The sequence below is a fragment of the Rhagoletis zephyria genome, unplaced genomic scaffold (assembly GCF_001687245.7).
Source record: "Rhagoletis zephyria isolate East Lansing unplaced genomic scaffold, Rhagoletis_zephyria_1.1 Rzeph_scaffold_00012, whole genome shotgun sequence".
Classification (NCBI taxonomy): Eukaryota; Metazoa; Arthropoda; class Insecta; order Diptera; family Tephritidae; genus Rhagoletis; species Rhagoletis zephyria.
This window is the reverse complement of record NW_016157096.1, coordinates 47,090-73,252: the sequence shown is the minus strand read 5'-3', so window position 1 is coordinate 73,252 and position 26,163 is coordinate 47,090. Positions and strand designations below refer to the sequence as shown.

The 26,163-nt window shown below is 34.1% G+C and overlaps 2 protein-coding genes across 3 annotated transcripts in view; one reads left to right on the top strand and one right to left on the bottom strand.

Annotated features, from left to right (window-relative positions):
- LOC108358858 (uncharacterized protein ZK1073.1) overlaps positions 1-14,454 on the bottom strand; it is a 56,765-nt gene extending 42,311 nt beyond the window's left edge. For both annotated transcript variants that reach the window (XM_017610361.1, XM_017610369.1), the window contains exons 1-2: positions 13,804-14,454; positions 9,723-9,864 (exon numbers count right to left, since the gene is read on the bottom strand). In XM_017610361.1, coding sequence (XP_017465850.1) covers positions 9,723-9,857 — 135 coding nt within the window. In that variant the 5' untranslated portion in view covers positions 9,858-9,864; positions 13,804-14,454. The remainder of the gene's footprint in view (positions 1-9,722; positions 9,865-13,803) is intronic.
- Positions 14,455-15,429: 975 nt separating this feature from the next.
- Positions 15,430-19,317, top strand: jagn (jagunal). Its single transcript, XM_017610349.1, has 3 exons — positions 15,430-15,824; positions 17,816-18,188; positions 18,254-19,317. The coding sequence occupies exons 1-3, from the start codon at positions 15,736-15,738 to the stop codon at positions 18,383-18,385; spliced, it is 594 nt and encodes a 197-aa protein (XP_017465838.1). The 5' UTR covers positions 15,430-15,735; the 3' UTR covers positions 18,386-19,317.
- Positions 19,318-26,163: the final 6,846 nt, after the last annotated feature.

Sequence of the window (26,163 nt, the reverse complement as noted above, 5' to 3'; positions counted from 1 at the left end):
AAGAAAAAAATTCCTAGATACGCCAAACTTGCAATTTTTTATAAAAAAATTAAATGGGCTACAAACGTGCATATTCATAATCTTTCTAAAAAATCAAGTTAAATTGTTTTTACGAAAATTGTTTTTTCTTTATATTGCACAAAGTTTGAAACTTGGATTTACATATGTATACGGTTTTTGGTTAAGAATAAACTCTACGCATTTAAAAAAAAAATACAAAAATTAGTTGGTAAAATTTCTCAGCATGAGGTACGTTTATAATGTTGAAACGGGGTGCATCACAAGGGGTGTATGTAATGTATAATCTCGATTTTCGTGTTCGATGTGTCATGCAAAGGTATAATCTTCCACAACAAATATTGTATTTTTTTAATATTTTAGCTGTACACTTGGTCATATAAAGCTTTTTCAATTAATAGCCATATGCCAAATTTTCACTAGGCCTTCAAATGGCAAAAAGTGTGTACCAATTGAAAAAGGTCATGTTTTCATATGTATTTTTTTATAAAGCGAGCTTTTTTTTGTAACTTTCAATACGCTTTTCATTTTCAATCTCATAAATTGTTTATAATGACTATTGCTAAAATTTCAAAATCAAAAGTTTTCAAAACAAATTCTATGAGACTGAAATTTATTATTTTCTACTTTTTAGTCCATTTATAAAAGCGTTGTATGTATATTAAAAAGTTTTTTGTTATATTATTCATTTTCTACTTTTTAGTCTTATCTGTATAAAATTTTGCAATAGATATTAAAATAATTCAACGATATTAATAGATTGGTGCACACACATGCATATACATATGATCACCAATTAATTTCATTTAAAGAAATGGCATGTCGTTCCGCTGTAGCGTATGTAGTACATAGGGCGACATCTACCTCTCAACCGAGATGTCGCCCTATGTGCTAGACTTTTTTATAGGAACTGATAGGAACTTTGCAAACCAAAGGTTTTATAGTTACATATGGTGTCTGGGCACACAACATTGCAAGTTGATAAAAGCGTTGTAAAATGCTGTGAGTTTTACGGTAGAGAAGTGTGTACAATTTTGACAGTTAATACTCATTCTCGCACTTTCTGAATCGCAAAATGAAGAATCAGAATGAATTAGTACATATTTAGAATTTCTTACAACTTGCACAAGGTAGTTATTAAATTACATCAAAAATTGTGTTATAAATTTTTAACGATTTAGGAAAGTCCCTTAAACACTGCTTTTAAATTTACATTTTTTATTTTCTTAGGTTTATTTTGTGGAAAAAAATGTTGAAATTTTTCAATTATTTTCAACACTTTTCAGCTGACAAATGACAATGAATTAAGTTTTTTGGTAAAATTTATAAATTGATAAAATTTTTATATTCGCTTTTGTAAAAAAAAACAAAACAAAGCAGAAATTTGTATGGCTTATGAGGCAGCCTAATGCTTAAAATACTTATGTATGTATTTATGCAGACTTAATTGAGCAGTCGTCTTCTCACATCTATTAATTCAAAGTAAATTACAGAGTAAACAATAGGAGCGCAGATATTGCACTAACAAAAAACAGAGTAAAATAACTCACAATTAAAATAGGCCAAAGTTTCGAAACCATACGACTTTAAGATTAGTTATGCATACACACATACATTTGTAGTATATGTATTATAAAAAGAAATTATTGTAAATTTTACCAAAAAATATTTGTTTCGAAATAATTAAAAACAAAAACATTGAAAATCGCATTTTTCTTAAGTTTTTTAGATTCAGTGTGAGTTTATAAGGGCAGCTAGCCGCCTTCACTTAAGCTTCTTTAGCAAAATGTCATGCATATACATATGTACATATCTATGTACGTTTGTTTGTATGTTTTATTGTCCTCCAAATAATTTTAATGTTTGATTTGGGTTGAAAGCGCTTTAATTAAATGATGTGATCGTTACGCAGTGACAGTTCAAAAAGTTCACTACAAAAACAAATTAAAATAAAATGCATATTTTATGGCAGAGTTTTTGCGCAGAAAAGAATCGCATTTGTCAACAAAATTCGATGTACAAATGTAAGTAAGTATTTATGAAAGTATGTATTTATTTGTATACAAAGTAAAAAAGCATTTACAGGTCTATTCTGCGCTGGTAACATAAATTTTGTAACCGGTAATTAAAGTGTCAGTCAATTTTTAAACCTTTTTCGCATTCTGTGCTCTCTTGTAACCGGTAAAGTTGGTTACCATCTCATAAGCTGGTAACAAAATATTGCAAATAGGAATTTCACTGCATTACCAACGTACCTAGAATCGCGGTGACAAGAGTGGTAACATTTTTTGGTGATAAAATTTTCCGGTCACAAAATTTTCGGTAACGTGCAGAATAGACCTGTTAGTCTCCAAACCAAATTCGACACGGGATAAGGGAAATTCAATCCAAAATACATCAGGCACCCACCCTGTCGGAAACAACAAAAACGAAAAATGAAATACTTACCAAGTATGCAATTAAGTACATACCGAGTATGATAGTATTTACATACTTTAATTATGCTAAATACTTTAAGTAAATATATTTTGCTATCTTCACAGCTCTAAATACTAAATACAAAATTAGTTACATTCTTTTACCTAACGAAATACCTCGTACGAAAGCACTTAGTATTTTGGCTGAAATACATAATCCCAAAAATCCCGAAATAGTTCAGAAAAATCTGGAAGTCCAGAAAATCCCGACAAATAAAACAAGAAAATTCCCTTAAAGTTCCCAAACTTCTTAAAAATCACTTTAATAAAAAATGAGTCCCGAAATAATCCACAAAATCCCGAAATGGTTCTATAAAGGTCACGAAATTTTCAAAAGAATTAAAAAAAGAGAAAATGAAAAGTTCATAGAAGCTCTGCAAAAGTCAAAAAAAATCCTGAATGCATCCCTGAACTTTTTGAAAAATACCCAAAGAATCCAAAACAAAAAACACAAAGATTCCGGAATAGTCCTAAACAACAAAGAAGCCCCAAAAATACCAATGTGGTTTACTTTTCTACAAAAAATGTTGCCTTGCCGTTGCCCTCTTCTTTGAGAGGCAATGAGAATGTACCATTTTTCGGCAAGACATTCAAAAAGAACTAAATTTACCGATTTTGTTTTCTTTTTCTGAACGGCTTAATATTTAAAATATACTTAGTACCCGAAAAAGTTCGGAAACGTACCAAAAGAGCTGGAAAAGTAAACACGCAGAATCCAATCCCTAAAAGTGCAAAAAAAAAATCCGAAATATTATACACATTTCCTAAAAAATCCCGAAAAGATAATCCATAAAGGTACCGAAAGTCCCGAAATAACCCAAAACAGAAAACGCGAAAATTTCCGGAAAGTCCTGAAAAAATCTGGCGAGAATCCTAAAAGTAATTACAAAATTTCGAATAGTAAAAAAAATGAGAAGCTCGAAAAGTCCCGAAGCAAATCTTGGAAGAGTTTCGAATAATCCCGAAAATGGCAAAACATTTCTTGTAATTTCAATATTTAAAAAATTGTTTTCCTTTTCTAAGCCATTTAGTAAATGTTAGAGGTGCGTACTACCACTTCGTAGGACCTGGGTTCAATACCTGGTCTGAGCAACATCTAAATTAGAAAAAGTTTTTTCTAACACCAGTCGCCCCTCGGCGGCGGCGTGTAACTGTAGGCCTCTCCATTTGTATTATAACATTAAGACGCATACCACAAGGAGGAGAAGAAGCTGAATACATACCTTAGTTGTTTTAGTATTGGGTAGTATATTTATATTCAGTGTTTAGCATCTCCTAAATACCAATTTTTTATTTCAGTATTTGGCAACATTTATTTAGGCATCTCTTAATACTATGTAGTTGGGAATCTAGTATCTAAATATGCCCATACGTACATACAAACAACATTAATTTCTTTAATTAATTGCCTATTATTTTAAGCGGTGAATTATGGATAACAATTCAAGCGGCAAGAAATTTTAATAGAAAAATAAATAAAAATTATGATAGTTGTAGAAATAAATGGCAATAAAATAACGAAATTTGGTGCAATTTCTAGTTTTGTAAGTAAATTTGTGTTTATTAAATTTTCGTTAAAAAGCTTACAGCTAAAGCCTAATAGGCGTTGCGGTGATATTCTGGCTGGCGAAAGATTGCAGTTTCATCCTAACAAACAAGAAAGAGAATGTGGTAAATTTTACAGTGTGAAATAGGCAAAATAGTAATCAGGAGTAATCAAATAATTTCAAGCAAACCAAATAGTAGCTAAATGCATACAACTAATTTTTATGCGGTAAAGTCAGGTACTACAGAGTGTTCTATCGATCATTCAAGTATTGTATATATTTACAAAAAATGTATTTATAAACTGGTTGAGAAATTTTACATATGTATGTATATGCTATTCAATCCCTTTCCCTCCTTAAAATTTGTAGCATTGTTCCTTAATAGTAACTAAATTCACTTTACTGCAGCGTATTTATTCATTCAAATTTGTATTTATTTACTGCACTTGTAGTGCGATTTCACACACCAAGTCATAAATATTTACAAACAAAACAAAGAAAAACGAAAAAAATGTTTTTCAAATTTATGTACATACACATTTACTAAATTGTGTATTTGGTGAATGAATGCCAGAATTTATGGATCATTTATTTTTAGTTTTGTAAACGTGATTTTAGTGTTAATCGTCTGTTGATTTCTTAATTGTTTATGGCTTTGCATATTGTTTTACAAAGTGAAAATTTTAAAAATAGTTCAGTAAGTTATTTACAAGTGTTCAAAGTGATTGTTGAACAAATTTAATGTTTTCAGTTCGTTCCACTAATATATAGAGCTTAGCTCAAGTATACATATGTAGATGGAAATACAAAAAAAACACGTGTTGATTTTTTTAAATATTCGGAACGTTTTCGAGCTAAATTCGAGATTTTTTGTTATATTTTTCATAAATATACCGCCCAAGTTCTAACCAAAAACATAACAAAACCACAATTTTTCGGAGTCAGTCAAAAAAAAAAAGACAAAATTGTAATGTATCGCTTGGAAGAGAAAGAGTTTCATTTGAATGGAATGTGAGTGTAATGTGTTTACATAAACCATTCCAATTGCATATTTATTCATTCTTGCTGACGACAATCGAGCAAACCGCAATTATTCTTCTAAGTAATCGCACCTACCCAAAGATGAGTAAAAATGAATGAAGGAAAACGAACGGAAAAAAATTGTTTGCATTTAATAAATAAATTTCACTACATGGGCAATTATTCAGCCACAAGCGTACATTCGAAACAACAACAACAACACAACAATCGACGTAACACACCCACCTATAAACAGCAAGAAGCAAAACTAACATACTGCAGACTTACATATGTATGTATGTACATTAGGGTAGTAAAAAATATTTTCAAAAATGTCACTTTTTCATATATCGAAATGGCGAAATTGGAAAAATCGTCGTATCGTTAGTATCGTTTTTGAAATATCGATATATCACACAAAAAAATATTTGAAATTTTTCAAATATATTTAAGAATCCTGGTTCAATAATCCATAGTTAGAAGAAAACAAGAATAAATCACAGTATTATTTATTTTACATTTTCCAAATGTGAAAGATCTGTTGATAGATATAAATTCTTATTTGTAAAAATTTTAGCTGCAAGACTTCCAACAATTAAAAAATTAGCTATCAAAATTTGACTTATGAAAAAACTTAGGTAATGTTTTCAAATATGAATGGAAGTGAGGACACATTTTGTAATATAAGGACATGTATTAATTCATTAGTACATTTATTAAGCGATTGCGCTGTTTAACTCACATGTATGTATAAATATTTATATATATTAGAGTTTGTTGAACTGTTGTAAAAAATTAACCATATAAATGTAAAAAGTATGGTTATGGTGTAAGCTAAAGCACACACTTATTTTTTCATGGTAACCAGGCGATTTGAGAAAATAGTCAAATTTTAGAGTGAAATTTTTTTCAAAATTCTACTGGAAGGGAATTAAAAATTCGATCAAACAATATTTATTTTTCAAGATTTTGTAGCAATTTCACGAAAAAAATTTATTTTCAACGCATGAAATATATGGAAAACTTGAAAGGCCCATTGCATCGGTTAAATGGTAAAACCGATTTCAAAAGAGTCTCCTTATTTTCCATTTTCTATAATTCTGGGGATGGCAGCAAGAAAATGTCAAAAAGTAGATTTTTCTGTTTATTTTTGTAACCCCCTAATGTACATACATACATATGCATAAGTAAGAAAACTATGGTTAAGGCTTTGAAGTGTAGGCACAAGTTGAGAAATTTTCTAATTCATCGTTTAATTTTCTTAAATGCTATGCCCTTGACTTACGACACGAAGTGCAATGTCTGTAGGTAAGATAACCCAGAGTTTACCGAGGAAAAGATAACGATTCGATAGGCTGATTGATGTTTTTATCGCTATTGAACTTCCATAAATACAAAACTACATTGTTGTAATTAAAAATGTCATGCAAACATACCTACAAACATATATACATACATACATACATATGTACCAGAGAACAGCTTTGAGTATGATCGAGCCTTTTTGATCACACTCACTAAAAATCAAGCACAAGCGAACGCCACACTCGGCTACTATGTGTTCGATCGAGATGCATACCCGACAGCTGCTTTGGTTACGAACGAGTCTGTTCGATCACCCTCGCTATAAATTGAGCACAAGCGAACACCACACTCGGACACCCGCAGCTAACCCGAAAATTTGTGTAACAATGAAACGGACACCCGAACATTGCGATAAAATGCAGGACAACAAAGAAATTTACGCTGAAGGTAACTGGCGCCAATATGTTCCCACAAAGCATACGAAAATGTTGTTGCTTTGTGCTTGTGCATACGCAATGAAAAAATTAGAAGCGAAGTAGACAAAAATGTTTTTGCATCTATTTCGTATAGTTTCGCGTGGAAAGCTGTGTGTGTATATATTAGAACACAGCCTAAAACTATGTAGGTACATAAGTACTTTTACAAAAAATAAATGTGCACCGAGTGTATAGGGCTTGGGCATTGCCGATCTACACACATTTATACCTAAATGGATGTAGGCGTCGTGATGCCGCATTTTGTATGAGCAAAAATATAAGAAATGGTTAAATGTACACTTAAACAAACTACCGAAAAATTCAACCTTCTCTTTACCCTCTACGCACAAAAACTAAGAACACCGCGATGAGAAGGCAACATTTTTTGTAGAAACAAAAACGTCATAAGCCAATCAAGAAAATTTTGTGCACACTCGGGTTGAAACTCGAACACCCGGGTATATTGAGCTGCAAAGCACCCGAACCCAATCAAGTATGTATGAAAAGCAATCGGGTGTTGTGGCCAACATGTTCGTCTTGAGCTCAGTCGATAACGAACAATACTTCTGCTCGTATACAGAGAACGATGCCAAACGGGTTTTGTTAGATGATCGAGTATACACGAAAATCATGCACCCGCTGCAGATGTCTGATATGTACTTTCATAGATGTAGAGATATATGTATATTAATTTATTTGTAGACTGAATATCTTTGCATCAACGTCTGTGAAATATATTCAATTCACGATTAATTAAACCGGCTACATAAATCCATACAAATATACATATGTATGTGTGTAAGTGCACAATATGCCAATGTCAAGTACGCATGCCACCCATACTTGTCCCAATATAAGTGTATGTATGTATGTATGGTATGTACGTACACAAGTATCCAACTTTGTTTACCGAACCAATTAATTACACTGTCCAATGCAATGTGCAGCGCCAAAAACATTTATCAACAAGCCCACTACTTATTGTATGTATGTATGTATGTGTTTGTATTTAAATTAAAGTACTCATGCCTATTGGCTTAATCATATACATACATAATAATTGTTCCTTGTGTAAGTCATTTTTGTAGCAATTTTCCTAACCAACTGTGATTTGAATAATTGATAAGACTCTTAAATCAAATAAATGGAATCAACTCAAATATCAAATCCGGGGATTCCATACATACGGCTTTGGAATTGCTGCGCAGTTAGGCCCATAAGTAAATACCCTGCAGAAAAAAAATGATCATTTGATTAAAATATCCAACTTCTAGTTAGCTTTTTTTGCGGGAGTTCGATAAATACCTAACTTTTAATTAGCTATGACAAAACTAATTTTAAATCTAGTTAGTTAATAGTTAGCTACAAACTAGTCCCATTTCCTGCAGGGTATGTATGTATGTACGTTCTTCATCTACTTAGGCTAAGCAGATGTTTTCGCATATGCTAATTTTGATCATGCACGTTGTATGCCTAAAAATTTAAATTTTCTAAACTCGGTAACGTTTTGTCAGTTTTGGGTGTGTCGTTATAAGTACATAATTAGATTAAAATTTGATGAATTATTTAAGTGCACTTTTCTTTGACTTAGATACTTAAGAGATTTTCACATTTTATTTATTTAAACCCTTTTTTCACAGTAAAGCAGCTTTTATCTGATACTCATATTGTGATACATACTTCAATTAGATACCTGATACCTTTAATTCAAGTTGGATATGATTTTTGAACAGGTGGCAAACCTTTTACAGGAAGAAAAGTAATAAATCATTGTCAAAGTACTTTCGATTAATATCGGTATTTTAATAATTCATTTAACTTTTCAATTAATTTTAATTGACTTCACTTTTTAAACAGGTGGCAACCCTCTTCAAAATATTTTCAAACAAAAACCTTGAACCTCTTTTGTCTGACGCCCATGTTGTGATACCTAATTCCTTTAATTCAAGTTGAATTTAATTTTTTAAACATACATGAAGCCTTTACAAAACCTTTTCTATTTATACCCGTATTGAAAAAATTTATTTAACTTTTCAAATAATTTGAGTTTAATTAAAATCTTAAAAAGATGGCAGCCCTTCTTAAAACACCTCAAATATTCATACTAAAGATTCGTTAACACTATTCCGATTGACGCCCATCTTTTAATATTTCATAAAACTTTTGTATCATTTAATTTATTTTGACTTTTTAAACAGGTGGCAACCCTCTTAATGGATTTTCAAACTACAACCTTCCTTAACAACTTTTATCTGGCACTCAGATTGTGATCCATATTTCAAATAAATAATTCCCTTAATTCAAGTGTAATTTGATATTTTCAGCAGGTGGCAACCCTCCTACATGTTGTTTAGAAAAAACCCCCTTTGAAATCTATTTCGATTGACACCTGTAATGTAATACGTGGTTGAACTGATTAAATAATTTGAATTTAATATTTTAATAGGTGGCAACCCTTTTCAAAAGAACTAAACCTTATTGCACAAGAGAATCCCTTTAGATGTGCATTAAGGTTTTATTTGTTGAAGTTAGAACTTATAACGCTGACTAACATTTGGAGAATTGTTTTGATTTATGAAAAGGGTTGCCAGCTGCTTAAAAAGTTAAACTCGATTTTGATGTTTTAACGCCATAACGTTCTTTTGACAAATTTGTACGTACATATGATGAAATGCTCCTAAGCCGGCGAATTTTCTAGCAACAAAGCAAGGATTATATACATATAAAATTTAATAAAAAAATTTTTGTTTTGCAATTTGCAGAGTCACTACTCCTTAGCAACGGATCAATTGGAAAATGGGGAACATTTTAAGGAAATAATCAAATAAATCTCACGCTTGGTCATTTGATACCTCATAGATTTGATTCAATACTCTCACCCGCTCCACCAAACTTTCAGCGCGTCGCGCAAAGCTCGCACGTCGCTCTTCGGCGGCTGTTTTTGGCGGTGGTGCCCGATTGATCACCGCAATGGGAATTGGTTGCGGAGGTAGATGTTGTGATGGTTGGGACATTGTAGCGCTAAAAAAGAAATACATAGATACATGTTTTATTAGGATATAGAAAACTAAATACATATCTACATATGTATGTATGTACATATATTTTTGTAAAAACATAAAAAAATTAATTACAAAATCCACTAAAAATAAAACTTCAAATAATAAGTTTATAAGAATGTTTCCAAAATATTTGTGGGAATACGCACTCCAAGGCCATTAATTATTAAACACTAAGATAACAGCGTAGCATTTTAGGCCAGCTTATAAAGTCCCTTTTATACTTCTGTGAAAACGCACGTGAATGTAATTTAGACTCATTGTCGGTCCTTATTTACATATCTGCTGCTATCGGTTAGTATGTATGTATGTATGTACATACATAATTACATAATTGTCTAAAATTTAAATATTTTAAAAGAAATTATGTACAAACATATGTACACAATACATGCTACACATATTTTTTTAAGTATGTAGCTGTTTGCTTTTCTTCCTTTAAATAACCAAATTCTAGTTAAAACTCAGAAGTACATTAGGGTAGTCCAAATATGCAAGCCAAATCAAATTTTTGAATTTTTCCTTCTGCCTTCTTCTTCCTTTCGATATTTCTGTAGTCCCTTTACCAACCCTCAACAAACTCGGTGCGAACATGGAACTCACCAACAAACCCGGGGAACATTTTTGAAATCAGGCAAGAACCTAATGTAAATATATATATATTTATATCCATGCGTTCACATACAAATATGTACATACTTCAGCTTAGAGTGAAAAGTTGCTAAGTCCGTTTTTTTTTTTATAATGTGATACCTCCCAAAGAACAGGAAAATTGTTCATCAACATTGTGGAATTGGACTCATTTACAGTGATTTAAGCTTGGAGTACGAGAAAACTACACGTACTACATTTTTTTTTGCAAATCAAGGGCTTGAAGAAAATGAGTATGAAAGGTTTTTTTCTCTCCAACAAAATTAAAAAAAAAACAACTGGACTAAGCAACTTTTCACTTTCAGCTAGTGACATAGTATACATATACATATATAGGTACTATATATACATACATACATACATATGTATTTAAATATGTATGTACATTAGAGTGGTCCAAAAATGCATGTGAAAAAGTAAGGTCGGAATTTTAATGGATTGTTCTGTACCGAAAATATATACCCCTATTTTTTATTTTGGAATCAAAAAATATTAAAGGAGTGCTGAAAGCGCTCAAAGTTTTTTATATGGGGGAAAAAAACAACTTTTCGTAGAAATATTGTAGAATTCTGGAAAATCAATATTTTTCGATGGAAAAAATTGTTTCCCCTTCTGATGATTCCCAATAATAATACCCAATTGTTTCTTTGACCATTTTTTCATGGTAACAATATTTTATAGCTCCGCCAAAACCCCCAGAGAATGCAATTGGGGACCAATAAATAAATCTTTAGTATTAAAAAATGGTTACTTAAACAATTGGATATTAAGTTTTTAGTTTTCTGATCGAAAAATATTGATTTTCAAGAATTCTACACTATTTCTACGAAAAGTTGTTTTCCCCATATAAAATACATGGAAAACTTTGAGCGCTTTGAGCACATCCTAAATATTTTTCAATTTCAAAATAAAAAAATATGATATATTTTGTCGGTATAGAATAATCCTAGGGGGGTGGCGGCATTAAAATTCCGTCTATACTGTTTTTGGACCACTCTAATGTACATACTTGTTGAAAGGAAAAGTTCTTAGTGAAAATACAAGTATTTAGGTACAAAAATGTGTTTCACTTCGCCATCTCGACTATACATATGTATGTACATACATATATATATACAAATACTTACTTAGGTAGGTATAGATATACATACATACATATGTACATATATGCTTGTAAATAATATTACAACGCTTGACTCTATTATTGGCAAAGGAAAGAAAAGCATATTACCGCGTGAATTTCTTCCGACATTTATTGTTTTTTTTTTTATTTATATTTTTGTTTTCTTCAACAGCAGACACAACAAAAAATAGACTGCATGCATGCAGACTGTAAGAAGCAGCGCAGCATATGCCAATCAATGTACCAGTCGCAGCTGGGGTAATGCGCGGCAACCAGGCCGTCAGACGTGATCACAAACTGCAACAATGAAGAATATGCATTTTACCTATCGAGGTACATACACACATTTATGCATTTATTTACAAATGCACACTATGCACTGCAGGGTCTGAAAAATGTATGTTTACCATCGCGACTTTCCTTGGCGGCAAAATAATTACGTACACGTTTTCAAAGTGTATTAATTCAAAATTTGTAGTTTTTGATAGTATGCGTTTAAAATTTTTCACCGAACTTATAATTTACATACCGTTCAAAAAAAGTGAAAACAAAATTTTGTTTCAATTCGTTGAACAAATCGAAAGTGTACCTTTGCCATATGATTAAAAAGTGCTTACACATGGTGTTATTTTGGTTTTCTCAAAAAAGGAGAATTTTGAGTTAATACGCTTTTGAAGAACGTGTGCAATATGTTAACCATAACACCAAATAGCAATGCATCCGAAAATCCAATTGGTCACAAAGTTGAGTGCCAAGCGCATCACATAACAAACAAAAAAAAACACAGAAAAACAAAGAAAAAACAAATAAAAGCAGAAATAAAAATCAAGCAATTAAAAAGCAAAAGTCAAAGAATGTACACAAAACACACAACTTGTAAATAAATAACAATATTTTTAGAAATATTTTAGTGGCCACAAAGCGACGCTTATAAAATTAAATTAATTTCCGCGAAGCGTAGGAAAGGCATTTTACTATTTTTTTTTTACAAATTCTTGTACAAAATACAAACATTGTAGATAGAGTGGGCAAAGGTAAAGGGTTTTTGATTGTGAAATTTGCTTGAATGTTTATTTTTTTTTATTGTTTTGTGTACATTTATAGTAACGGGTGATTTTTTTGAGGTTAGGATTTTCATGCATTAGTATTTGACAGATCACGTGGGATTTCAGACATGGTGTCAAAGAGAAAGATGCTCAGTATGCTTTGACATTTCATCATGAATAGACTTACTAACGAGCAACGCTTGCAAATCATTGAATTTTATTACCAAAATCAGTGTTCGGTTCGCTTTACGTCCGATTTATGGTCTACATAATCGACCAAGTGAGCAAACAATTAATGCGATTGTGACCAAGTTTCGCACTCAGTTTACTTTATTGGACATTAAACCAACCACACGAATGCGTACAGTGCGTACAGAAGAGAATATTGCGTCTGTTTCTGAGAGTGTTGCTGAAGACCGTGAAATGTCGATTCGTCGCCGTTCGCAGCAATTGGGTTTGCGAAACACATTTCGAACCGAACACTGATTTTGGTAATAAAATTCAATGATTTGCAAGCGTTGCTCGTTAGTAAGTCTATTCATGATGAAATGTCAAAGCATACTGAGCATCTTTCTCTTTGACACCATGTCTGAAATCCCACGTGATCTGTCAAATACTAATGCATGAAAATCCTAACCTCAAAAAAATCACCCGTTACATATGTATTTGTAACGTTCAATTAAAGTAGTCTAAGTCGGGATAGGCACTTTTTCTTTTAAAGCAACATTTCATTGGGTTGCCAAACAATATTTTAATGTTTAACTAGCCATGGGTTTAGTTCAACGTGCCCTTTTAATACTTAGAAGCTTAATAAAAATATAAAAATTGTCTGGAAACAGAATTAATTAAGCCAAACCTTCTAAAATCACTTAAGCTACTTTAATTGAACGGCACAGATATGTATGTATGTACATTTTATGTTAATTAAATTTTTATTTGCATAATTCGTAGGTATTTTTAATTTGGTATGTATGCATGTTTGACTGTGACTGCAATTATTTGTCAACAAATGTCAACAATGTGTCGTTTTATTTTTCACAATTAGCTATAATTTTTATAAAAAAAAATGTTTGCAAATCACCTATTTTATGCTGGCTGGCTGATTAGTTGCCTCAAATAATAAATTGTTCGCTTTTTGTTGAAACTTTTTTGCCTTTTGACACTTAATGCAGTTTAACACCAGGTATTTCGAATGGTCGTGGTAATTTAATTGGTAATCCTTTGAAAGTAAAACACTTTTACGGTTTCATAACAGCACTTTGTTATTTCATTTAATTTTTGTTATTTTTATTCTCTTTGCTAAAAGCCTTAAGGCTGAAAAAATGTGAAAACTTCAATAGTGGCTCTACGCACAAAATTCTCGTTCGCACTAATATATGTATGTATTTGTATTTTATCTTCTTTCGGAACTTTAAAAATATTTTTTTATTTCAATAATTTTTTAAACTGAATTTTTGGAAAACTGCAGAACTTCGCACGATAAACACCTCTCCTAGAGCCTATCGACGCCGTCAAGTGTTCAAAAGTACTGAATGTCGAAACTAAGAAGCATAGTCCCACGACGACGTTGTTTGCTTTTGCTTTGGCGGCTATCGCTGTAAAGTGTGCACATACATACATATGTATGTGCATATGTTAGAGCATTTGTATATAGTAATTACAGAAAGCAAAGCACATTACATCTAGCTACTCAGTAGCAGCCGTGAGTTAGCCAGCGTACATAGAAGAGCGATAAGACGTCTGATTGGGTGCACAGAATAAGAAACTGTCGAATAGACAGACCACAGCGGATTGTCAACAAAGGGTAGAATTGTTGTACACACTTATTTTTATACATACTTTTTTATATATGCACATACGAGAACATTGCTTAAGTGCAGTAGTATGCACACACACACGCATGCATATTTTAACATATGTATGAATATTTTTAGTTATTACACAAATTTAGAACCAAAAACTTATTTTTGCTTGTGTTGATATTTTTAAAGCAAACATATTTACATACACACTTGAAACTTGTTCCGTACATCTGTGAAGCGAAAATTACTTTATACATGTACTTTGATATGCAGAACGTAACCCTACAAGACATTGCTGAGCACTTTAGGCAAAAATTCTCACACATTTACACTTTTGTTTTTGTAGTACGGCATAAATGAGTAGTTTGACTATTAGTACTGAGGACTTTCTGATGACAACATTGAGGGGAAAGTACTCAATTTTTTCCCATGGCCTGAACGAAAATGAGGACTTTGATAAGCACTTTTGTGATTAGGGATAATGATAATATGAGTACTCATATGATACTCAGCTGTCTTGTAGGGATGTATGCATGTATGTATGTGTGTATGTACGTTTTCATCATTCAAATAAAACACTTACTTCTAAACTAATACTACATACTTTTAAACTATTAGCACCAACAATTTCAATTAAAATCCGAATTACTTTAATAATGTAAAACCACTTTTAAGTTATATTTTCCCCTACACTTTTAATACACGACGCGCGTTTAACCGTCAACTACTTCCGAAAAACAAGTAAAATAGTTACTGACCGTTAAAATAAAATGACTTGCATTAGAACGGAAACAGGTACTATCAAAATATTAATTTATATTTATTTACTAATAAGCGTCACCCTCTGCTTTTAACCAACACTAAAATCTCTCGTACACACCCTGTGATGTATTTTTGCCCATAACATTCAACATTTCGCAGCAACATTTGTTAATAAATTTTTCTTTTCTTTTCCCGACGACGGTGATATTTTTTTCTTTTCCCGTTAAACAAGGCATACATTAATTGTATACCTTGCTTAAAATACGACCGATTATTTATACAATAGTGAACGAAAATAATTGCTACAAAGAAAAGCTCAAAGTGAAATGAATAAAGCATAATTTGCTGCAACACAGGTGTAGCAAACGTAACTAGGCGATAGCAAAGCTAAATAGTTCCAAAGGAAATCGTGGAGACCCCGGGAGTCATAGTGCTAGAGCACAGTAGAAATGGCATCTCGTGGTGGACCGATGGTGGTTGGCACTGATGGCAATGACTATGAATTCAGGCAGCGTGTAGCAGCTCCACATTATATCAGGTTAATATATTTTGCAATTTGTAAATTTAAAAATAATTATTCACTACATTTTTATACAAGCAATGCCCAATTCGGAACGTTTGCCTTCTTACGTAGTAATAATGGAGTTCAATATATTGCTCTTATGCCTAATGAGTAGTGCTTTGCATAATTCACCAACCTGCAAAGCGAAGCAAATGTTGGCAAATTTAGTCTAGTGTATGGCATGCGGGGAAGGAGTAGTGTCGTGTTTTTGCAAGATGAAAACGGTCGCGGGCAAATTCTTTTACAGGGCGCTGCTCTTGTTGTCTATGATTACTGTGTTCATTATTGGCTAATTGCCAGAATTTGTTTACATTTCGTTTTTATGGACAAGCAATAGTCGAAAACTGTCGATAGCGTCTCCACAACTCGGCCTGCATATGCGGTGACGTGGACATACCGACATGATGAGCACAAATGCCGTGACAAACGAAGTTGTATGCGTGTTTTGTTAAAGCGTGCTTGTGCTTTTGTATTGGTAAACAATGAATGCATAGCCACCTGTAAAAGAATGCAGCTGATAACAATTGCTGCAAAAACAAATTATTCAGCACGTGGGCCGGGGGAACGTTTTTATAAATTTTTCTATGGTGAAATGCTCTTCGCACCACATGTCTTTTAAGAGGAAAATTTTCTTGGGCCGACTGTCGAACAAATGGTGATCCGCTTTTCCACCTTGAACTTGAGGTACAGGCAGATAAAGCGAGAATTTCAACCTTGAACCACCCTAAATACCTGAATACCTCCTTGTTGTTGTTGTTGTTGTAGCGGCTACAACAACCCCGCCCAGATCGGTTGGTATCTCAGTCGTTGTCGTCAAGTTCCACTAACGGCAACCCTAGGAAGCGTGCAGCTTCTGCGGGGTTTGCCCATAAGGACAAGGTCGTTAGGGATGTCGGGTTTGCCGGGCATGCGAAGAGATGTTTCGAGTCATGTGGGGTCTCTCCGCATGCCGGACATTCATTAGGCACATCCTCATTCAGCCTACTCAGGTAGGAGTTTAACCTGCTGCAGTAGCCGGAGCGAAGTTGTGCAAGTGTGGTGCGCGTCTCCCGAGGCAGATGAAGCTCCGTCTCGTCAATGTCCGGGGGTGGTGTGCCTAGAACGGCATTCACAGGTCTAGAGTCTACATAACTCGAGACTGAGTCCCTGTGAATGCCGTTCAAGGCCTGTCTGTAGGCTGTCGGGTCCAGAGGTTGCTTAATGAACCTCTGGACTTCGTCCGTTAGTTCATATAGATGCCTCCTGACGTGCCTAGGCGAGGGCTCCTCTGCAAGCAGCTGTCTGCACGGGTGGCCACTTCTGTGGGTCCCGATCAGGAACTGCTTGCAGAGCATTATATTGTGCTCCTTTACCGGGAGCATTTGCGCCTCGCCGTGCAGGTGGTGTTCAGGCGTCATCAGGAGGCATCCCGTCGCTGTCCTCAGTGCGGTGTTTTGTGCGGTCTGTAGCTTCGTCCACTGCGTCCTACTAGTCCCAGGCGACCACACTGGCGCTGCGTAGTCCAAAACCGGCCGGCCTATTGCCTCGTATGTTGCCAGCAACGTTTCTTTGTCTTTGCCCCAAGTACTGCCGGCTAGCGACTTGAGGACCTTGTTGCGGCTCTGTACTTCTCCTTCTTGGGGCGCGGTAAAGCGGCGGGTAAACAAAAAGCACAACAAGAAAAAGTTACACAAATTATTTTCCGGCAGCACCTTCAGAAAAGACCATCCCATCTTGTCACTTATATGGCTATCATTCGGTCTGTAACGAAGTCATCGCCTACTGTGAACCGTGGACACCAGCGATAAGCAGTGTAACTTCCACAATGTACTAACTTCCAAAAATAAATTAACAATTTATTTGAAAATCGTTTTCACATTTTTTCAGCCACCTTATTTGCATCAGTAGATAAATCTTGAATTATTCCAGCATTTTACAACAAATTTGCCGTAAAAACTTTATGTTCATCTTAATTTTCTTAATTGCAGTATGCTGAATAAATCACGCCTACGATATTGTATTTTCTTTCATACATTACTTGCCTTTTGCATGATGGCCAAACTGACTTCAGATGTATTGGATCGCCTCGATATTTTTGTGCTAGAAATCGAAGAGCTTGAAGTGCCTAAACCGCTATGGTGGGAATATATTTGGTTATCATCGTTGTTGGCGTCCTTCATTGGCCTGTCAGCGGCGCGTGGCAATAAAGTGCGCGAAATGCAAAAATATATGATAGCAATTGTTGTATTGGGCATACTACCATTGCTCTACTGTATGGTCTACTACTTTAGCGATGTATGGGATTACATTAAACTGGAAAATAAGGCCGATATTGATGAGACAGACATTATGATGTGGCAGGTAAATAATAATGATAATTTAAAATGCATTATAATAATATGAACTAATTACTTGTACACTTTCAGGGATTCCCTTATGGTCTCTTGTGGTATGCCTTCTGCTTGGTTGGATTCCAAGTTCATGGTTTCACGCTCATTTTCTCTAATAAGTGCCTCCAGGCATGGCGTGCACGCACCGCTGCCAGGAAGTATCAGTGAAACAACGAGAATCACGAAATCAATTTTTTCGATGCGACATAAAGAAGCTTCGACTAAAAAAATGCTGGTTTATACAGACGGTCAAATGATGCCTAATCAAATTCAACTGGTTTTATTTCATTTTTTTTGTTTGCTGTCTTAACCAACAAATTTACACGAATATCTTTGAATTATACTTAAAAAATATCCCTAAAGTTTTGCCTTTGGAAACAAAAGGATAGATTTTTAGAAAAAAAACAATTTGTATGAGATTCCTTTGACATTGTTTGCAAGCAGATATCGTTAAAATACTGCTTCTAAGTATGTCATACATGTGCTGGATATGGCTGATGGTCTGCAAAAACTTTCAGATCAAACACAAAACAAGCAAAACTTATTTACTTTTGGTAAGCAATAAAGAATCGAATCAAGAAAAACTAAATTAACTTGTACTTTAAATTAAATGTACTTGAAACCTTAGTAAATTCACATGATACCAACTCGCATGTGGATTTTCACAACTTCGCACACAATTCTGAGCACATATTTGTAAAAAAAACTTATAACATAAAGAGACTTTAGTGGCAGCTACAATGTAAAACAGAACCTACGATTTTAAATTTTTAATTGATACTGAATATTAAGCATACAAGAAATTGACTGTGTAAGGAACTAGTCTCAGCTCAAGGATGACTATACTTGAACTATTATACAAAATGTATATATATAAATGTTAACTTTTGAAACAAAGAAAACCTATTAGTAAATGTGATTATAAAAATGTCGTATTGATGTGTAAATTCGTAGTTTAAGCATAATCATTTGCGTGCGTTTAATTACATTGTCCATCTTGATTCGTGAATTCGTTTCTGTTTATACAAAACACAGACAAACAAAATCTTAAAATACTCGTGAAATACATTTTTAGTTTTTTATATTATTTTAACATTTAATTTTTTAGTGTTTAAAAAGTTCCTTTTCGGCGGTCTTACAAGACATAGACATACATACCTACATATATACATACATACATACATATGCATTATTTTCATATTATAAAACACTGAACTGCCTAAACATCATACTATGTTCCGATCAAGGGCCAACAAGTATTTTTTGTACTATATGCGTACATACATACATATGTATATGTATGTACATACCTATGTAGAAATTTGTGGTCTAAGATACTAGCTGTTCATTTAGGGAATACAAGTGTGTACTCGTACTTACAAGGGAAGAGGAAGAAACTTAGACGAAAAAGTGGTTTATAAAGAAACATAGTTACACATACTTTATGTAATAAAACCGAAAGTTCTTAGTTGCATTGCCTATATTTGTAAAAAGGATAAAACACAAAATAAATTGTTGTACTGTTCAATTAATGACATTTAAAATAATATTAAAATTACATAATTTTTAATAAATATACATATGTACTATGTTTTGAGTGGGTTAAAGATATTTCTTTTGAGCTTTTTTAGTGGCATTCATTTGTACTACGTGGAAAAGGGATATAGGTAAAAGATTTATTATGTGCCAACATTTTCGCTGGGAAAGTTATCATCTATTTAGCAGGGAGTTTTTTTAAAGAATAAATTTCCATTAAAATATTTTTATTAATATTTTCCTAAGCACAGAAAATTATATACATTTCTAAGGCACACTTTACAATAAAATTTTAACGAGTTTGAACTCGAAAACGGGACCGATTTTATATTATAGATTTGTTGATGCTGATTTCAAATCCATTCACAAAATTTTTCTAGCACGCCAGTTTTTGAGAACTTTGAAGTGTCGAAAAATTCACATTCAAAAATTTCGAAAATTGGAAAAAAATTATTTGACCTAGTTTTTCTGAAGGTAAGAACAGCGTATTAATGAAATTAAAATTTGTCTAATGTAGTTAGACTTCCAGAAATCTTTCACTAATTTCTACTCAACTCACCGGTATGAAAACTACGCCCAAATTAGTTTTTTGGTTTTTTAATTTTTGAAATTGTCCATTTTGCATTTTTTGGCACTTAAACAGTTTTTTTTTTTACAAAAACGACGTGATAGAAAAATTTCGAGATCAAGCTCGTCCAAATTTTGTCCATTCGTGGTATTGACCTCCAGAAATAAAGGGAACCAAATACAAGTTCCTGGCAGCACTTCTGTGCTGGGATTAATAAGATTCGAAAATCTCTAGCCAAGTGTCCGACAATCCGGAGACGCATGGACATTATCCACATAACGAGACACCCATGCTTCCCGTAAAGGAAAATAACTTTATGCTTAGCAAGCATTTATTGGTACTGTTAGGAGCATTCGAGATGTCTACTTGCTGCACGTCTGAAATCCAGACATACAGAAGGTTGTACAGAACTCAACTCACCTGGCGGAGAAAGAGCGAAATACTTTGCTTTCCAAGCACATCCTCTTTGGATGCTGCCGTTAGGACTTATGCAGCCGCCTCAACAGCTACATACGTCTCGTGTCTAAATATTCAGGTGGCAAACACTGCCCAGAATGCGGACAGGACCCAGGCGACAACAACCACTTGATTGCGCGAAGGCTTATGGTCAGCGCCAATTGACGCAGCCCAGTTGGTAGTCTTCAGGCTTTCCGAATCGGATGATTAAGTCGAAAAAACTAACCACACCCCTGAGGGGTTGACTTCTGCTGCTACTAAATGACACCAACTACCTCTATACCGCTTTTCCTTTGGCCACACCCCGTCGAAAAACGTTTTCCTTGCATACCGATAATTGAATTTCATGACGACAACTGACAGACCATCCGAGCTAGGAGGGACTTAACAGTGTGTAGTACAAAACCGACAAGCCCTCCACTGACCCGAAAAACACTCACGACACTTGCAGAAGCCCTCTTTTTCTGGTCGTACTTTGTTGATCGAATTGGCTTATTTTCGCATTTAACCGTGGTTGAGCATATTGGACATTTCCTTCAATTATAGAAATAAAAGAAACTGATATTTTGGCTTGAACACAGCGGACCTCTCTTCAAAGTGTAGTGCCACCGCTTTATGAGGAATATGTCATAGATAAATTTTCTATGAGTAGTCTTCAACAACGTCTCAATGGAGGCGTTATTAGGGATCTTAAAGTCCAAGGGGCTCATTCCATTCAATAAGTTTTTTGTTGTCCTTATTGAGAATTTTGTAAGCTAAAATTTCCTGGATAAGTTTGTCGCATAGCTACAAATTTTAAAAAAGAGCCTGTCACATACTACAGGTAAACGCTAAGGTGGCAAAAAAACTCCCCAAATAGTGTACTAAGTAAAAAAATAAAACGTCGGTTAACTACCCAATAAACATTTGGTTTGGTTAATAATTCGAAAATGATTGGAAAACCAATATTTTTTCGAGATTCACCTTGGATAACTAATGTGGAATAGATTAGTATTCGATTTGAGAATTAGGCCATTCTCCAGCAAAACGGCACCTTCCTTATCCAACGTATTTTTCCTTCGTTATGAATTCGAAATCCAGCCCATTATCGAAATGAAATTTTAATGAGAGAGAGTGATTGCCTTATATTTCCCTTCGAAAATTAGCTGGATTTCACTTCCTCCCTTGTTACTATGGTTTTCATTTTTTTCGAACCCATCTCGAATGTATTTCCAATTCACAATGAGCGGTGGAAAACTAAGGTTGGTTATGAGTTTGTTCACCAAAATGAAAGCCCCAGCAAATGTATCATTGTCTATGATTTTGTCAGTGAATAAAATGAAATACGTAAGTACATTAGGGTGCCTCACCAAAAACTGTTGCGGGTTTTCCACCGGAATCAAAAAATGTATTATATTTTAAGCCTTTTGCCAAAATATTTCGGAAAAATGTGAAGATTTACGTGAGCTGGACCGATTTTAAAATGCCTCCAAAATTCGGGGTTTTTATAAATAAAAATAAATGTTAAAAAAATCTCAAAAAAATCACTTCGATGATAGAATAGTTCAAGCTTAAAAGCCGCATAAAACTGATTAAAAAATGTTATCAACGGAATCAAAATAAGGAACTTTTTGGAGCTGTTTTTAAAACGGTCCGGCTCATGTAAATCTTTGTATATTTCCAAAATATTTTGGATGAAATCTTAAAACAAAATTAATTTTAAAATTCCGTTGGAAAAATACTTATATGAGGAGTGATGCACCCTAATGTACAATCATACATTTGTTTGCTTAACACAAAAACGCTTCAAGTTATTTACAAGTCATTCGCATTTAACACATTTGGGATGAGGTGCGAAATTGGATCAATGCCATAAAACATGAATAATTAAGGAATCAATATTATTTGTATTTCATCAATTTTCGTTTCGCACTTGGTAACAAATACTTATATACATAAACCGTTATCTAATACCTTTGTATAAGTACAAGAATGAATGCTAGAAAAAGAAATAAATAAATACGGACATGTGTACATTAGACCGTAAGATAAAAAAAAAGTTCGGCGTACACTCCTGAGACTAAAGTATTTTTGCAAGAAAATTTGGAAAAAAAAACATATTTTTTTTGGCCGAACGTAGGTATCGCCTCTTTACATTTTACGTCATATCTTCGGCATTTACAGTCGAATCTTAACTTACCCACCAGATCTCAGTTGGGGAGTGTTGCTGGAGTGGCAGTTCTTGGCCTGATATAAATCTGGGTCCTTCTGGTTACGTAGACCCGACTATCAGCTCAGACACAATTATACTATCATTCAGTCAATCCCGTGCTTGTAGAGAAGAAATTGGGAAATATTTGTTAGATTAAAGTTTAAGACGTCTTTACTTGACATTACTCATTACTCTAAATGCGACTGATACGGGGGTACCTTGATGACTGTAAATAGAGGGTAAGTCCAAGGCCAAAGAAAGTCAATAAGTTGGAGCAACTACGACGGAACGTTAAAATGTATTACTGAAGCACAAGCCTGAAGACAAGGCAAGACTTATTACTGTAACAACATACAATATTTCCATTAAGCTTTCATAGAACGCTGCGGTGTTGACAAAGCTTAGCAAAAACAAATTGAACCATTCCAGTAGTGTAGGAATACATTTGTGGAAACGTGGCAAGATTTATCACAGTCTTTACTGAGCACCGATGACTTTCCACCCAGTAGAAATTACCTACTTCAGAAGTTGTGGGAACGATCAAGAAGCAGTTCGGAATGCTCTGTACGAATTTCGGGCTTTGGCAAAATTTGAGTTCAATTCTCGTCAGTATCCTTCAACCACGGCTTTAGCGAATTAGAATTGGAGAAAAATTGCTGCCAGTTGACTTCCAATGTTGATGACATAGAACTGATAGTCCGTGGGAGGTTCTTAGATACCCCGTACGTGATTACATAGAGATACGCGGCCTTGCTACAAAGCTGCCCCATTACTTGCGGCTAAGTCATAAACCCTAACCCAACTTTTCAACCTAACTCAATTGACAGATTTCCTTAATGCTCTTTGAATGGCTTCCCTTTAGGCATATCGAGAAAGCGATAAGGAAGTCACCGAAAGCCTTTTATTGTTGTAGATAAGGGATAGTTCATTGACAAGCGTAAATTCCTCTCGTCAAGGGTAGTTTAGTGGCTCGACGATACCGTAATATACCAATTTGGTTTTATAGTCTTGTGTATTGAAACGCACTCCAGAAGTTCACTATCGTTAAACAGCACTTCGGAGCACCCCTACTCGCGTGCAGGCAAAACTGTCATTTCGCTCTCCTCAACCATGCCAAGAGGCTTGGGCTTTATGTTCTCTCCCAGCTCTGGGCAGCCCGAAATTCTAGGAAACTTTGAGTTCATCCTTGCCCGGTCACTATATATAGATTTTGGGTCCGATTAGATCATTCAACATCCACATACCGTCTAGGAAGTATCTGCAAGCATGGCCCTGTGAACTTATTCACGGAAGGAAAGTTAGCCAAATGAATCTTCTTTGAGGAACTCTCCACCAAATTCCAAGTAAGACAGGACACTATTGAGGAACATGTGGTTTACTGCTGGACAGATAGGTTCTCAGCTAGCTCAGCCTTCTCTGGGCGAAAACCTTGAAATCTTAGGAGGCTAGCTCATTGCGGCCACGTGTTTACCTGCGTCGGAGAAGGTAGCTGTTAAAACTGAACAAGATACATATCACTTTATTGGTAATAGTTCTAACTGGACATTGTCTTATTGAAATTTATGTCGTAAGGCTCAACAACACCTTAAGTCCATACTGCAGCAGTTGTATGAAGGATAATTTGGTGGATTCACTTCAACATACTAAAGCTAAGTGCGCTTCCATAATGGAGGCAGCCAACCTACCCTTACCTTACCATTACCATCAACATAACCGGTAACATTACCATTAGCACAACCATTACCGATATCATTCCCATTACCGATATCATTACGATTCCCTTTCCCATTTTTCTTCAAGAAACGAAATGCAGTGACGGAAAAATTGATAGAGACGCGACATTTTAACAAGTTTTTGATCTTGTGCATTTTCTTCCTTAAAACAGCATAATAGAATTTTTTCTAAAAATTGTTTTAAAAAAGTTTAAAATTTTGTTGATGTTTCTTAATTTGAGTACAAAGTTTGAAATTTGGACTCACATGAGGTTTAGTAGACAAATGACCTTTACTTTTATAAAAAAAATAATAAACATTAAAAAAAAGAAAAATAGCCAAAAGTTGTTAAAATATCGCATACCGATTTATTTGTCCGCCACATTATTTGACATTATGGCTTTAAAAAAAGTATGATCAACTAAAACTTATGTACGTACTTAAACTTTCGTTACGCACTGTGGAGGTTTATCTAAACATGCAACAAAACCCCTCTCTAGAACCAAATGACATAATGCGCCAGACTGACGATTGAGCCAGGCGACCAACACCAACAAACGCCGCTAACCCGCCGCAACGCTTCGCCACATTTTGCCATTAACTGACTGACTGACCAGTGAGTGAGCAGTGGTCAATTTGATTGAGAAAACAAAAACAAACCGAACTAAATGGCATTTGCAACCCTACGGTCGTGTACTTGTATGTATGTAAATAAATATGAATATAATCATACACATTAGGGTGCATCACTTTCCATACAAAAGAAAAATCGGTACTGTTTTCCCGTTGGAATTATAAAATCTATTATATTTTGAGACTTCCGCCAAAGTGTTACAGAAAAATATCAAGATTTATGTACGTTGGACCGATTTTAATATAAGCATCTCAAAAAACAAGTTTTTTACTATAAATAAATTTAGTTTTATTTTATTTTTTCCAAAAAATCAACTCTAAGAGTTCAGTAGACCTTATAAAACTGTTTAAGAGCTTTATCAACGAAATCAAAATAACGCGATTTTTGGAGGTATTTTCAAATCGGTCCTGTCTACGTAAATCTTAATATTTTTCTGTAATATTTTGATGGAAGCCTTAAAACTGGTTTTCACTATGTCAAATTTAATGGCATTTGTCGTCAAAAAAGTGAAAACAGGTTGTAAAATGAGACTAAAAAACGTTCTATAGATTAATTTAGATCAGAATAGGTCTTCAGTTCAGTACATGCGCTGCAAAACCACAAACTGTCCGTTTTTGGCTTATAATATAATCGGCAAAGGAAGAGATAAGGGAGATAAAAAGTTGTGTCAAAATATGATATAGTGAAAACCAGCCTTTAAAATATGATACATTTTATAATTCGGATGGAAAACCCGCGATTTTTTTTTTTTTTTTGTGAGGCGCTCTAGTATATACACATACATAGCTAAATATTGACCAAAGGAGTTTCGCCTTTTCGACTGGTTTGGTCAGTAAAAAAATCCTTGAA